General features: G+C 38.5%; 1 protein-coding gene across 1 annotated transcript in view; it reads right to left on the reverse strand.

Moving 5' to 3' along the window:
- SLC35F4 (solute carrier family 35 member F4) overlaps nt 1-16,831 on the reverse strand; it is a 274,077-nt gene that overhangs the window by 20,818 nt on the left and 236,428 nt on the right. The window contains exons 2-3 of the mRNA XM_020876210.2: nt 8,845-9,030; nt 3,666-3,963 (exon numbers count right to left, since the gene is read on the reverse strand). Coding sequence (XP_020731869.2) covers nt 3,666-3,963; nt 8,845-9,030 — 484 coding nt within the window. The remainder of the gene's footprint in view (nt 1-3,665; nt 3,964-8,844; nt 9,031-16,831) is intronic.

Below are 16,831 nucleotides of genomic sequence, written 5' to 3' on the forward strand. Positions count from 1 at the left end.
CAAGAAGTTATTCACAGTTGCACATTTATGTTTATAAATCTATTTATATGACTCTAGATAGCTCTAGTTTCTGGTTTCTCTTCTAGCTCTTTCTGAATAGAGATAATTGTGTCTCAAAGTATTACTTTGCCTCAAAGCAATCTCCAGCCAATGTTTGCCTCCCCTGTATGAAGTGATTCAGCCCACAGGAGAACTGCATGTGGGGAGGGCATGACCAAGTGATGAGGCTTCAGGCTCAGGGGGACGAGCTTCAGTATCAAGTCTCGTAGTAAATGCTGCTTCCAAGCAGCTGAGAACACAGGGGATTGTAGGCCAGTGACTCTGGGAAGGTTAAAAATCCATTTTGAACACACAGACATGCATGCCATGGTTTTACTTTCATGTGGGAGACAACCAAAATGGAAAGGTTTCATAAAATGGGATTTCCCAAAGCTAAATTTTAACTTGAAGGAGACAAAAGTTCAGTGAAGGGACTAAATAAGCCAGAGGCAAAACCTTTTGTAAAGTAAACAGAAATTACGCATGCTCACACACACAGGAAAATGGATGGAGTCTCTGCTTTGTTTGGCTTTATTGAGGTGTAATTGATTTACAATATTATAAAATGGAATGGCCTTTCTAAAGCCCTACTATTGAGATACTCAGAAGCAGAGGCACACACAGAGCAAGGAACAGTTTTTATGGAGCATTTAGGCACATGCTTTGTATTCTGTCCTTACAGAAAGATCTGGTCCTTGAGGAAATCTGCCAGGGAGAGCTGGAGTGGGGAGTCATGGGTTTATTTATCCTGACATCTATAACTTCTGAACGTCCTTTAAAATACATATTTATTAAGAACCACAACAAATCTAATTATGATTAAAGCCTTTCTTTTCCTATCACCAGCCCTAGCCAGTGATGGTTCTTCTTACCAAGGGTTCCACCATCATGCTGGGTAGAGTGCGCTCAAAGACTTTGGATTCAGGAAAGGAAACACCCTGCCCCTCGTGGGGAAGCCAGCACAGGCAGGTGGGCTGGGGAGAGTGCCCCCAGTATAGCACTGCTGCCTAGCAGAGGCTCCTGGCCTGGCTTATCCTGTCCCCCAGGAACTGGCTTCCCCCTAGATACCCATTCTTCCCCTTTCCTCTCAGTGCCAACCTTCTCCCCACTTGTCACTGCTGTTACAAGAATTAAAATTGGTCTCCATTCAAACACCAGTTCACCTGGGTAAAACCTCTTGCTGTTTAAGCATTAAGTGCTAGGAAAGGTGAAAATTTCTTTTAAAAAGATGGATTTCTGTGAAGAAACGGATAACAACAGCATGTCACTCCTTGGGATGATGAGTTCAGCATTTCTAGACAAGAAGCATTGACAGGAGGCAAAATTTGGAAAGAAGCTTAGAAGTTGGGGGTACTAATAATGTAATCATGCTCATCACTGTTCCAGCAGCTACTAGTTAATGGAACACTTTCTGTATGTTGGTTGGCATCTTAAGCACATTTCATAGCTTCCTGACATATGGCAAGTGTGTCTTTGGCTCTAGTTTCATGCTTTCTAGAGATTTTTTTCCTTAAGAAATGACCCTTTGATATTCTTTTGAGATACCATCAAAACTACAGTATATAATTTTTTTTTTAATTTCAAATTCACCTGAGGCAATTGAATTCTCTTAACTGTATATAAATGGCATGATTGAAATACCAAAAACTATTTCCAAATGCACAATCCTTACCATCTAAGTTTGATACTTTGTTGAAAATTCTTTTGATGTTAGTGATAGGGAAAAAAACTCAAAATGCTTTCATACCATTCAAGAGAAAAGGAGAAAATAGAGGGTGTGATGCTATGGGATACATCCTGTTTCCAGTCTTAGACACTAACTATTCTCCCCTTGCTCTGCTGTGAGAATTTCATGGGGTGACTTCTTGGCAGACGGTGGTAATGAATCTACAGGGAATAAAGATCAAGGATCTCAGAATTTTCTGGCAGTGTTTACCTTTCATATGGAGGGGGCCACTGGAGAATATTCCCTTCAAAGACAATGTTTTCTTCTTGAAAATAAAAGCTCTTTGATTCAGTTTCACAAATGGTCAACTTCACGCTAGGACTAACAGGTGGAGGTGTCCTGTCAAGTCACAGATTTCACTACGTTCAGAGTTAGTTCAGTGTGAGAGAAACTCATTCTCCAAACAACACTTCTGTCAGCAGGAGCCTCTTGTTGTAAATGTGTTCTCTTAAGTAAAGCTGACCTGGCTTGCTTTGAGGTATTCTGAGGCATTGCTTCCCATATTACCCTTCTGCTGTTTTTCATCAGCATGTGTGTCGAAACCATAGGAACCTTTGAGTAGCACATATACACTATAGGGAAGTGGAGGTGTCTGCAGTCAGGGAGACTTTAGTCCGATAATTATGTCCCCTGAAATCATGTATTAAGTATTGTTATCTAAAAAGACCTCATGTCTGTTTTGATGGGAAGAAATTAGTCTTAGCAATCCTTAACAGGTGTAAGGCTTTTTTCTTTCCTCCAAACCAGAAAACACTTCTTTTTGAGCTGGTTTTTGTTGCTTTAATGATAGCAGAATGTTCATGGACACACAGAGAAAGTCAGCTCACAGTGCAACGTCAATATTCCTGGGCAATTCCAAGCTGGTGATGGAAGTTGAAGATAAAGCCTTCAGAGTGCCTTAAATTTTTAAGGACAGTCTTACCATGCACCGATGATCATCCTTTCATCATAAGGTAAAAGGGCAAGATAGAAAGGTTATTTGGGCCCCTGCAAGACAAATTTATTGCCATTCTGCTGAGGAGGAATAAGCAAAAAGCTGTCACTCTCCCACTACAATCTGCTGAGGTCAAGACCACTGTTTTCTCCTGGTGAGCAGAGTGACTGTCCTGGAAGTTGTTCCTTGATTCTGGTTTTTCTTTTCAAGCTCTGTTAGCAAAGGACCTTTAACCCCAATGCTACTCTGCCTCTCCTCAGTGCCGCGCAGGACTGCATGACATGGCTCTGCCAACTTTCCCATCTCTCCATGATGGAGCTGCAGGAGCCAGGTCGAACTCAGATCAACCAACAGGACCATGGCACTGTCACGCTCATGGCCAGCAAACCAACAGACAAGGCTCTCTGGTCCTGGCCAGCAAAGAACAGCTTCTTTTAACCCATCCCAAGGCCAGGCCAAGTCATTTTATCTGCTATAACACCGCTGTGTCCAGAATACTGAGTGAGTGTTTTTGTAAGAATCTTTATAATACAGTTTCCCTGCCCCCGGGCTCGAGACCCTGGCTTGTTCTTTGAAAACATGATAAAAGAGAGACTGAGCTGGATTAAAATCTGGGTTCCATTATTTATAAATGTGTGACCTTGGACAAGTCACTGAATCTTTCCAAACCTGTTATTCTTGTGTTAAAATAGGGATAATTAACACCACCTTAAAAGGTGGCTGTTACCACCAATGAAAATTAGATAAGATCTGCAAAAGCACTAGCACAGTGCTTGGCATGTTGTAGACAATAATTTTGGAGGGAGGAGGGAGCTGATTCTGTTTCTTCATGTTCATATGTTCATTACTGACCTTAGATCCTGCCTCTCCACACTCCTCAACTTATCTTTCAACGAGATGAAATCATGCATATTTGCATGAAATTATTTCAAACCATCTCTATTGGCCATTTAACATGAAACCTACCTGAATTTTTTCATTGGAGATTGTTTTTCTTGAGCAGTGGCCAGATGACCAGAATAATAGACTGGGAAAAACATAATGTTCCAGTTTGTTGAAAACCAAGTCATGAAAAATGGACAGTAGAAGTTCTTATAAGTAATTTTTACAATCTGTGTGGTTCCAACCCAAGATGATGACACTGACAAGATGATCAAAAGTCCCCAGACAGCCTTCAGAACCATGGACATGCAGGACAGGCAGCGAGCCTTGATTCTGTTTTCTTGGCTGCTGTTCTCAGGATGAGTCTGTGCTCCATCATCCCCTGCAAACAGGAAAGGAATACAAATGTGTGGAAATCAAGTTATAAAACAGAAATGAAAGAGACAGACAGTAGAATCACCAGTGTTTTGTTTTCCCTACTATGGTCTGAAGAGACAACTAACACTGGCTCATTTTCTGTCTGGAATCTCTGCTCTGTAAGGTATATTGTGTATCTGGGACCCTTATCCAGGCCATGATGATGCTGATGAAGTTGGTGATGCTCTCTGTTCTCAGGGGAACCCTACCCACCTCCTTGTGAGAGCATTTCAGCTTCAAAGGCTTTGGCCTTGGCCACATGATCTGCTTTGTCTAATCAAACATGGACAGATGGTGTGTTCACTGTCTGCGGTATGGTGCGCCACCTCTCAGTAGAAGCTTTTAGAGGCTTCACACGGCCCCACTACCTCTCTAGCTCTTCCTTTCTGCCACGAGAATGGAAAATCTCAAATAGAAGCTGTGCCTTTGGTCTTTGTGGGAGAATGAGCAGGACCTAGTCAGAACCTTGTATTCACCAACATAAAAAGTGAATGAGAAATAAGTATTTATTTTTTATTTCCCACTGAGTTTTTTTTTTTTTAACTGCAGCAAAGATTACTAATAAATTGAAAAGGATGTGCCCCCAAACAGAGCAAGTCTGGACTGCACAAAATCACCTCCTACCTCAGAACAAATTACTGTTTAATATATTTCTGGGAGCACAGTGAGTTCTGCTTTATATTTTTACATTTACTAAGAAAATTTAGTAGCATTTTTTTTCACATTGAAATAGCCGAAGTTCTCCAAAAGTGACAATCATAAAGGCCTTCTCCCTAAGACCAAAAACAAGCTCAACACAATGAATTTATATACCTATCAGGACGTTAAATGAGAGCAGTGGTCATCCTGAGTCCCCAGATGGTAGAATCCGGGGAAAGGTAGACAGAATTGTCTGTAAGACTCCATGGTGTTTCCAGGGACCTCCTCTAAGCATAAGGTTTATCCTGGGCTTACGCAAGTGGTACAGCCCACAGACTGCAAGTGATAGTGGATGGCTTTCTCACATTCCTCTTCAGAACCTGCCGGCTCTCTGCTGAATGTTTCCACTGCTTAATGGCCCAGGTGTGACTGCCCCGCTGTGGCAAAGGCTTTCATCCAGCCATTTATTTGGGGAAAGCAGATAGCAAGCCTTGAAAGTGAATTTTTCATTGGAGAGTATAAACCAAGCAGGATAAACAGGCAATTATTACATGACTTCCAAGTCTTATAAACAGAATTCTCAGAGCCTAGTCTCCGGAAGATGAAAACTGGTATTCTTTTATTTATTTATTCAACAAAGTCCTGTGGAGACTACAGGAGCTGGTTAAATAGGTCCCAGGGGTTCAAAAATGAAAGACTTGAGCTCATAATCTAGAGGAAGGTCAGGAAACACATTTAAAACAGTGTGAGAAGGGCCGAGTAAGGCAGATACAAGGCCACGTGGAGGCAGACAAGCAGCACTTGTTAAGAGGTGAGGTGTGTAGTGACCAGGAGAAACTTCTGTGATGCAGTAACACTGAGATGAGACTGAAAGTATGCTAACCAGCATGCTTGGCTGTGTACAGACTATACCTGATAACATTCTTCAAATTCGCTATGTCCATGTGGCTTATACAGAGAGTAGAGGGGAAAAAACAAAAATGAATAACAGGGCAGAACAAGAGCTCTTGTGTTGGAAGGCTGGGAAGGGAACACAAGCCTACCCAATTAAGTGGGTATTACCATTCCCACTTTACAGATGCAAAATCTGTAAGCTGTATTAAGACTTGCATTAAAGGCTGTTCAAGATTGAGCCCAAGTCAGCATGACTCCAGGGTCTAAACTTTTTATTCTGAATATTCATTCTGTCTAGGTTTCAGGCTTGAGCTCCCCATTTAAGCACTGGAAGCTTCAGAAATGGGTTGGAGAAAAGTTTCCTGGCAGGAATGGCAGCCTTGCATGAGGTTTAATAGAAGAGAAAGGTATATTGCACTTCAGGTCACACTATTCTAAGGGACTAACTCATAAAGGAGGAATGATTCTACAAAGATTATTTGTATCCCTTTGACATCTCCCTTTACTGTCACCTTTGAAGATGACATCTGTACCACTGTCAGAGCATACAGAGTACTTTTGATGACACCAGTAGTCACCTAAATCCTCCCATAGTATTGGCTCATTCTTCTGCAAACTAAATTGAATTGTTGACAATTCTTTAATCTTACTATCTGTAGATACCACAGAAAGATTGACTCTCCTGGGTTCTTTTATTTTTCTGATCATTTAAATGTGATTTTCTATAGTCCTGCTTAGATTTATTGTTTTGTATACATCATTAAAATTGATTTACCAGTAATTCCATCCCTCTATATGAACCTTGATTAGAGTCACACAGATTGATGGTAGAGGCCACTGGAATTTGGAAGCATGAGTGGAAGTCCTAGCCCTGCCACCAGAAGGCCCTGACTATATATTTAACTCTGGTCTTAGCATCTCTGTCAAACACCAACAATACTTAGCTCATGGGATTCATTTTGAGGTTAAGTACCATAACATTCATGAGAGCATGGCGAGCTGCTCTTTAGATTCTCTCGTTTCTTCTTCTTTTTGGTGTCTAGGAATATCCCCAAGTGTATTCCAAATCGTTGCAGAAAGAATAAATTATGCCACATGTGGTCTTCAATGATACAGTCTTTGAGATTTGTAATTGGTATATGATAGGGCAAATTTATTAACCATATTTAATTAACTGCAACATTCTTTTCTGCAGATAACTGAGATAATAAGAATACTACTGCAACTAATTAAAGCCAATTAAAACTTTCTGAAGATTTACAATGTCATTTTCTTCACTTTTTACAAAAGAGTTTTGGCCTTGGGGTCCATAGTTGCTGAGATTCCATTTTAAAATATTGTCATTTTGGGGGAAAAAAATCTTCTAATAAAAACCTCTAATCAAATAAGTAGGTCCCTAGACCTACTTTCACATCTCCTCTATACCTTCATTTACCTGGGTCCCCTGAATTATTTCTCTTCTGCTAATTTTTTAAAGCTAGTGTTCTCAAAGTTATGAGGGTTTTTTTTTTTTTTTTTTTCGATTTTTTCCCACTGCCCACTTCTTTTGGATAGAGTTATTTTGTTGTTTTTGCTGGTGTCACTATTGACTTTAAGGATGCAAGAGATTTTACTATATTGCTGGCAAAGCTGAAGGAATAAATGGAGAAGGGGAGATTGAAAATGTAGGTGGAAGAGATGGAGAGGAGGTAATCATGGATGTAGGAGGAGTCAGCATCAGAATGGTTGCAAACACAGAAGTCAAAAGTGGTCCCTGCAATGATGACAGTGAAAGTCTCTCAGTCAAGTCTGACTTTTTGCGACCCCGTGGACTGTAGCCTGATGGCTCCCTCTGTCCATGGAATTCTCCAGGCAACGATACTGGAGTGGATAGCCGTTCCCTTCTCCAGGGGATCTTCCCAACCTAGGGATTGAACCCAGGTTTCCCGTATTGCAGGTGGATTCTTTACCATCTGAGCCACCAGGGAAGCCCCTACAATGATGATAATTAGCAAATTAGCAAGAAAGAGAACAGAGACGCTTTGAGGCAGGGAAGAAAGCATCTGTTAGCACACAATCAATCTTTTTAGGAAGGTAAAAGTGTGGTCATATGATGAGAGGAAGTGAATATGGACTCGAAGCTTGAGATTATCTCTGGGGAAGGCAGTATGATGTCCATCACCAAAATGTAACAGTACTGGGCAGCAGCCTAGTGGACCCAGCTGCATTTATTTTTTTCATGTGACTTGCTTTATTGCCATATTTGTTTTACCACAAGAGTCTAAAAACAAACCCACAGTATCTCTGAGGTCTGTCTGTATACTGTACTTAACTATCTTTGCTTCTTTCCCACCCATTCTTCCTCAACTGCTACGTTTTGGCTTTTGCCCCATGACTCTGTTGAATTTTTTCTTGCTGGATAATAAATAATCTCCTGTTTTTGAAGTTCAATGGATACTTTTTCACTACTTACTTTAGATGAAATAACAACCTCGTATTTCACTAACCTCTCCTTTTCAGTTTATTTTGCTGAGTCCTGTTCTTCATCCTCTTCTGATCACTTTAGAGTTTTCCAGAGTTCTGTCTCTTTAGCTCTCTCTTCTGTCCTCCTCCTTCATCCTTTAAGGATTTTATGCATACTCTTGCATTGCAGGCAGATTCTTTACCATCTGAACCACTAGGGAAATCCCATGCATGTTCGAGCTACGTTTTAAAATGATACATTCACTGGGAAACCCATGGATATAGTTAAGAGATTTATCTAGTGATTCCAGTAACCCAAGTATTCCAGGGGTTGGTCAGGCAGATGTGAGAAAGGTTAAAGGTCTTGATTTAATAGTAAATGCTGATCAGGGAGGCAACTGAATTGTCCTGAAGGAGGTATAAAATTGGGAAAACTAGAAGGGCTCCAAGGACTGGCAGTCCTAATAAAGATAAGAGCAGAGTCTGTGATTTTACTGGTGCTTTTATTCTTCTCAGAATGGGTACAGCTTGCTATTACTAAATCCCAGGACTGCTGGCTTTTGCCATCTTGAAGATAAGAAAAATAGTTTCCTTATGAACTGCATTAGAAGTCATTGTTTAACCATGTGTTAAGCCCTCCAACTATAGGTTTTGGTATTATTTCTCTGCTACACTGTACACTGTCCATCATTCATGGATTATATCTATACATTTCTCTTCTTCCTTCTCCTTCCACTTGATAAACTCTGCTCACATGTACTCCTAAGAGTCAGTGTCACATCTCTACATTCTGTGCCAATGGTGATATCTTTCATTGCTGGCCAGAAGCTCACCACATGTACTGTTATTTAAGAGGCAGCCACTCACATACCTGATCTGTTTTGCCTCTCAGCTCTGTGTCCACAAACTCCAGAGGATCCTCGACTCTGAAGTTCAAGAATAGCAGCAGAGGAATCTTCTGTGACAGAGAGAGGGGACAGTTGTCTGCTGATGCTACTGTGTGAACTGGGGCAGTTGGCTCCAGGTTTACATCGAGTAACTGATGATCTGGAGGTACCTGGGAAGAAAGAGATCAGTTTGAAAATTTCCTGGAGGAAAAACATATTTAAATGTCATGGCAGTAAAATATACGGGAACATTCATTGAGTTCATTTCTAATTTTACAAAAGGGGCTCCTAAAAAGAAAATGCTATGTTGGTAAAGTCTGTTCCCTAAGATAAAGGGTCTTTTTAGATAAATCCATTAACTAAATGAACATTAGAAAATGGTGTTTGGGTTGATTTATCTGTTCTGAATTAGCACTGTTCTTACAGTCGAATAGTATACCTCAGGGAAAGCAAAATGGTGTGATTTCTTCTCCCTTTTCTTCCTGAGGTCTGTTGAATTCCTAACTGGTAAAACTGCCAACTAGCTCTCCTATTAAATCTTCTATACACTTTTCCATCAGTTTGATCACTAAAATCCAACTTCGTTGTATCTCCTCTGTCCTGGCTAGGAGATTTATTCAATATGTTGAATAAAAGTAGTGAGAGTGGAATGCTTTCAACTTTTTTTCACTGTTGAGAATGATGTTAGCTGTAGGTTTGTCATATATGCCCTTTATTATGTTGAGATAAACTCACTCTATTCCCACTTTCTGGAGAGTTTTTAATGAAAAATGGAAGTTGAATTTTGTCATAAGTGTTTTCTGCATCATATGATTTTTATTCTTCAGTTTGTTAAAGTGTATCACACTGATTGCTTAACAGATAATGAAAAGCCCTTGCATCTCTGGGATAAATTCCATTTGATCATGATATATTATCTTTTGATGTATCTTTGGATTTGGTTTGCTAATATTTTGTTGAGGACTTTTGCATCTACATTTTTGCATCAGTGATATTGGCCTGAAGTTTTCTTTCTTATGTGATATCTTTGTCTGGTTTTGGTATCAGGGTGATGGTAGCACCATAGAATGAGTTTCAAAGTGTTCCTCCTGCTGCAATTTTTTTTTTTTTTTTAGTAATTTAAGAAAGATAGGTATTAATTCTTCTCTAAATGTTTGGTACAATTCACCTGTGAAGGCCATTTGGTCCTGGACTTTTGTTTACTGGGAGTTTTTTCTTTTTCTTTTCTTTACTACTGATTCAATTTCATCACATAATTATCTGTTTGTATTTTGCACGTCTTCCTGGTTCAGACTTGGAAAATAGTAGATAATTAGGAATTTCTTCTAGGCTGTCAATTTTATTTGCATATAGCTGCCCTTAGGAGTCTCTCACGATCCTTTGTATTTCTGTGGTGTGGATGTAACTTCTCCTTTTTCATTTCTGAAATTACTGATTTGGACCCTCTCTTTTTCATGATGAGTCTGGCTAAAGTTTTATCAACTTTGTTTATCTTTTCAAAGAAACTGCTCTTAGTTTTGCTGATCTTTTCTATTTTTTCTATTTCATTTATTTCTGTTCTGATCTTTATCATTTATTTCCTTCTACTAATGGGTTTTGTTTGTTCTTTGCTTGCTAGCTCCATCTGGTCCAATGTGTCACTTCAGGCTAGTGTTTCCTTGTTAATTTTCTGTCTGAATGATCTGTCCATTGATGTAAGTGGGGTGTTCAAGCCCTCTGTTAGTATTACATTACTGTTGATATCTCCATTTGTGTCTGTTAATATTTGCTTTTGTGTATTTAGGTGCTCCTATGTTGGGTGCATGTATATTTATAATTGCTGTATCTTCTTAGATTGATCCCTTGATCATTATGTCCTTTTTTTGTCTCTTGTAACAGTCTGTATTTTAACTATTTTAAGTCTATTTTATCTGATGTAAGTAGTGTGACCCTGGCTTTCTTTTGATTTCCATTAGCATGGAATACCTTTTTCTATTTCTCACTTTTAGTCTGTATGTGTCTTTGGATATGAAGTAAGTCTACTGCAGGCCTTGTTTTTGGATCCCTTCAGACTTGTTTTAGTAATACTTTTAAAAATTGAAATAAAGTTTATTTAAAATGTGTCAATGTGTGCTGTACAACAAACTAAGTTGTACACATATATACACTTCTAAAAAATATTCTCTTCCATTATGGTTTATCCTAGGAGACTGGGTATAGTTCCCTGTGCTACACAGTAGGAACATGTTGCTTATCCATTCTAAATATAAGAGTTTGCATCTCCCAATCCCAAACTCCCAGTCCATCTCTCCCTCCACCCCTCCCCCTTGGCAACCATAGGTCTGATCTCTAGGTCTGTGGGTCTGTTTCTGTCTTGTAGATAGGTTCATTTGTGCCAGATTTTAGATTCCTCATATAAGTGATATCATATGGTATCTTTCTCTGACTTACTTTACTTAGTATGATAATCTCTAGTCACATCTATGTTGATGCAAATGGCATTATCTTGGTTTTTTTTTTTTAATGGATGAAGTAGTATTCCATTGTATATATGTATCACTTCTTTATCTGTTCATTTGTTGATGGACATTTAGGTTGTCTCCATGTTTTGGCTATGAACACAGGGGTGCATGTATCTTTTTAAATTAGTTTTCTCTGAATATATGCCCAGGAGTAGGATTTCTGGATCATCAGTTCAGTTCAGTTCAGATGCTCAGTCGTGTCTGACTCTTTGCGACCCCATGAATCGCAGCACGCCAGGCCTCCCTGTCCATCACCAACTCCCGGAGTTTACTCAAACTCATGTCCATTGAGTCGGTGATGCCATCCAACCATCTCATCCTCTGTCGTCCCCTTCTCCTCCTGCCCCCAATCCCTCCCAGCATCGGGGTCTTTTCCAATGAGTCAACTCTTTGCATGAGGTGGCCAAAGTACTGGAGTTTCAGCTTCAACATCAGTCCTTCCAGTGAACACCCAGGACTGATCTTTAGGATGGACTGGCTGGATCTCCTTGCAGTCCAAGGGACTCTCAAGAGTCTTCTCCAACACCACAGTTCAAAAGCATCAATTTTTCAGCGCTCAGCTTTCTTCACAATCCAACTCTCACATCCATACATGACCACTGGAAAAACCATAGCCTTGACCAGACGGACCTTTTGTTGGCAAAGTAATGTCTCTGCTTTTTAATATGCTATCTAGGTTGGTCATAACTTTCCTTCCAAGGAGTGAGTGTCTTTTAATTTCATGGCTGTAATCGCCACCTGCAATCATACAGTATTTCTATTTTTAGTTTTCTGAGGAACATACATACTGTTTTCTACAGTGGCTGCACCAACTTACATTCCCATCAGCCGTGTAGGAGGGTTCCGTTTTCTCCACACCCCCTCCAGCATTTGTTATTTTTAATGATGGCCATTCTTACTGGTGTGAGGTGGTACTTCATTTTACTTTTGATTTGCATTTCTCTAATACTTAGTAATGTTGAGCATCTTTTCACCTGCCTAAGGTCCATCTATATTTCATCTTTGGAGAAATGTCTGTTAAGGTCTTCAGCCCATTTTTTTATTGGGTTGTTTGTTTTGTTGTTGTTGTTATTGAGTTGTATGAGCTGTTTGTATATTTCGAGGAGTAAGCCCTTATCTGTCATATCATTTGTGATTATTTTCTCCCTTTCTGCAGGTTGTCTTTTCTTTTTCTTTTAAATGATTTCCTTTGCTGTGAAAACACTTATAAGTTTGATTAGGTACCATTTGTTTATTTTTGTATTTTTTTTCATATTGCCTTGGGAGGCTGACCTAAGAAAACACTGGTTCGACTTATGTCAGAGAATGTTTTACCTATGCTCTCTCCTAGGAGTTTTGAGGTGTCATATCTTATATTTAAGTTTTTAAGCCATTTTGAGTTTATTTTTAAACTCAAAAATGTATGGTGTGAGGATGTGTTCTAACTTCATTGATTTACATGTAGATGTCCAACTTTCCCAGCACCACTTGCTGAAGAGATTGTCATTTTCCCACTTTTATATTTTTACCTCCTTTGCTGAAAAGTCATTGATCATAGGTGTGTGGATTTATTTCTGGCTTTTCTATTCTGTTCTATTGATCCATATGTATGTTTCTGTGTCAATATCACAGTTTTGATTACTGTAGCTTTGTAGTATTCTCTAAAGTCTGGGAGGGTTATGCCTCCTGCTTTGTTTTAGCTTTTTTGTTTTGTTTTTTCCTCAGGATTGCTTTGGCAATTCTGGTCTTTTATAGATCTATAAGTTTTTGGAGAATCCCATGGACAGGGAGACTGGTGGGCTATAGTCCACAGGGTCGCAAAGAGGGGTATGACTTAGCAGGCATCTACATAAATTTTTGGATTATTTGTTCTAGTTCTGTAAAAATTGTCATGTGTAATTTGATAGGGATTGCATTAAATCTCTAGATTGTTTTGGGTAGTATTGCCATTTTAGCCATATTAATTCTTCCAATCCAAGAGTATGAGATATCTTTCCATTTCTTTGAATCTTCTTTAATTCCCTTTATTAATGTTTTATAGTTCTCAGGATATGTCTCTCAAATCCTCGGTTAGGTTTTTGGGGTTTTTCTTTTGGTACAATTTTAAGAGGGACTGTTTTGTTTTGTTTGTTTTTTGGTTTCTTTTTTTACATTCCTTTTCTGATATTTCATTGTTAGTGTAAAGAAATGCAACTGATTTCTGAATGTTAACCTTGTATCCTGCTATTTACTGAATTCATTTAATTAGACTTAGTAGTTTTTTTGTGGAGTCCTTTGGGTTTTATAGGGGCTTCCTGGGTGGCTCAGATGGTAAAGAAAGTGCTTGCAATGTGGGAGACCTGTGTTTGATCCCTGGGTTGGGAAGATCCCCTGGTAGAGCTCATGTCAACCCACTCCAGTATTCTTGCCTAGAGAATCCCAGACAGAGGTGTCTGGCAGGTCCATGCGGTTGCAGAGTTGGACACAACTGAGTGACTGAGCACTAGGGTTTTCTATATATAGTATCAGGTCATCTGCATACAGTGACAATTTTACCTCTTCCTTATGATTTGGATACCTTTTGTTTTTCTTGTTTGACTCATGTGGCTAGGACTTCCAATACGATGTTGAATAGAAGTGATGAGACTGGGCATCCTTGTCTTTAGTGTGAAGGCTTTCAGCTTCTCACTGTTGAGTATCATGTTGGCTGTGGGTTTGTCATAAACAGCTTTTATTATGTTGAGATATGTCCCTGTATACTCACTTTGGTAGGAGTGTTTTTTTCTTTTTATCAGGAATAGATGTTGAATTTTGTCAGATGCTTTTTCTGTATCTATTGAGATAATCATGTGGTTTTTAAATTTTCTTTTGTTAGTGTGGTGGATTACACTGATTGATTTGCAAATGTTGGACCATCATTGTGGTGTATGATCTTTATTATGTGTTTTTGGGTTTGGTTTGTTAGTATTTTGTTGAGAATTTTTGCATCTGTATTTATCAAAGATGTTGGCCTGTAATTTTCTTTCTTGGTGGTTATCTTTGTCTTGCTTTGTCTTCTTTTGGTATCAGGATGATGGTGGCTTCATAGAATGTCTTTGGGAATGTTCCTTTCTTTTCAATCTTTTGGAAGAGTTCGAGAAGAATTGGTGTAAGTTCTTTATATATTTGGTAAAATTATCTATGCAGCCGTCTGATCCTAGACTTTTATTTGTAGGGAATTTTTCTTTTTTTTACTACAGATTTTGTTTCACTACTAGTGGCCAGTTGCACAAATCATCTATTTCTTCTTGATTCAATTTTGGAGCACTGTAAGCTTCTTGAAGGTTTTCCATTTCTTCCAGGTTGTCAAATTCATTGGCATATAATTATTCATAGAATTCTCTCTCTCTTTTTTTTTTTTTTTGTATTTCTGCACTATCAGTTGAGATTTTTCCTTTTTCATTTCTTATTTTGTTTATTTGGGTTCTTTCTCTTCTTCCTGGTGAACCTGGCCAGAGGTTTGTCAATTTTCTTAACCCCTTCAAATACCAGCTCTTGGTTTTATTGTGTTTTTTTTTTTTCTATTTTTAATCCCTATTTTATTTCTATCCTCCATATCTTTATTATTTTTCTTCTGCTGACTTTAGATTTAGATTTCATTTGTTCTTCTCTTTCTTTTTGTTTTTTTCCCCATTTATTTTTATTAGTTGGAGGCTAATTACTTTACAACATCGCAGTGGTTTTTGTCATACATTGAAATGAATTAGACATGGATTTACATGTATTCCCCATCCCAGTCCCCCCTCCCACCTCCTTCTCCACCCGATCCCTCTGGGTCTTCCCAGGTGGTAGGTTAGGTTGTTTATTTCAGATTTTTCCTGTTTTATGAGGAAGGCCTGTATTGCTATTAAATTCCCTCTAAGAACTGACTTTGCCGCATCCAGTAGATTTTGAACAGTTGTATTTTCATTGTCATGTGTCTCAAGGTATTTTTTAATTTCCATTTTGATTTCTTCATTGACTCATTGGTTTTTTAGTACATGCTGTTTAGTCCTCATGTAATCATTTTTTTCTCATTTCTTTTCACATGTCTTTTGATTAAAGCATTTAGTCTATTTATATTTAAAATAATTATTGATATGTCATTTTGTTAATTGCTTCTGGGTTGGTTTGGGAGGTCTTTTTTTATTCCTTTTTTTTTTTGTTCTCATCTCTTATGATTTGATGATCATCTTTGGTGTTATGTTTGGATTCCTTTTTCTTTTTTATGTATGTATCACAGATTTTTGGTTTTAGGTTACTATGAGGTTTTTATATAGCAATCTATACATATGAATGGTTGTTTTAAGTTGCTGATTCTTAATTTCAAGTGCATTTCAACAACCCTGCATTTTACTCTTCTCCCCTTACAATTACTGTAAATATAGATGATTTTACTACTTTTTTCTTTTAACCTTACTAACTTTATGAGGGGATGACTTCCTACCTTTACTGTGCATTTGCCTTTATCGATGAGCTTTCTCCTTGTATGATTTTCATGCTTCTCATTGTGTCCTTTTTTGCTCAGAGAAGTTACTTTAACATTCCTTGGAAAGCCTGTTTGGTGGTGCTGAACTCTCTTAGCTTTTGCTTGTCTATGAAGCTTTTGATCTCCCATCAAATCTGAACAAGAGCCTTTCTGGATAGAATATTCTTGGTTGTAGGTTTTTCCCTTTCATTACTTTAAATATATTGTGTCACTCTCTTCTGGCTTAGAGTTTCTGCAGAAAAGTCAGCTGATAATCTTGTGAGTTCCCCTGTATGTAAAGTGTTGCTTTTCTCTTGAAACTTTTGATATTCTCTATCTTCAATTTTTGCCATTTTAATTACAATGTTTTGATGTGTTCCTCTTTGGGTTAATCCTGTATGGGACTCTCTGTACTTCCTGAATTTGGATGTCTGTTTCTTTTCCCAGGTTAGGGAGGTTTTCAGCTATTATCTCTTCAATTAAGCTCTCAGTCCTCCCCCTTCTCCTTGTGGGACCCGTATAATGTGAATATTAGTACATTTGATGTTGTCCAGAGGGAATTATCCTCATTTCTTATTATTCATTTTTCCATTCAGCATCAATGATTCCCACTACTCTTGTCTTCCAGCTCATGTTGTTCTGTTCCTCTGAACCATTTAGTCTGATGTTGATCCCTTCTAATGTATTATTTCATTTCAGTTACTGTAGTCTTCATCTCTTTATTATTTTTATCTTCTAACTCTTCATTAAAAACTTCCCACTTCTCATTCTATGCATCCATTATTCTCCCAATTTCTTTGATTCTGTTTATGATCACTACCTTGAACTCTTTCTCAGGTAGCATGTCTATTTCCACCTGGTTCTTCTGGAGTTTTATCTTGTTCCTTCATCTGGCATATGTTCTCCTATCACCTCATTTTACCTAACTTGCTCTTTTGATGTATCTGGTAAGTTGGTTATATTTCCTGGTGAGACATCCCATGAGTCCCAATAGCACACTGCCCTCTTGTCACCAGAGCTGTACAC

Source organism: Odocoileus virginianus, chromosome 6 (assembly GCF_023699985.2).
Source record: "Odocoileus virginianus isolate 20LAN1187 ecotype Illinois chromosome 6, Ovbor_1.2, whole genome shotgun sequence".
Taxonomy (NCBI): Eukaryota; Metazoa; Chordata; class Mammalia; order Artiodactyla; family Cervidae; genus Odocoileus; species Odocoileus virginianus.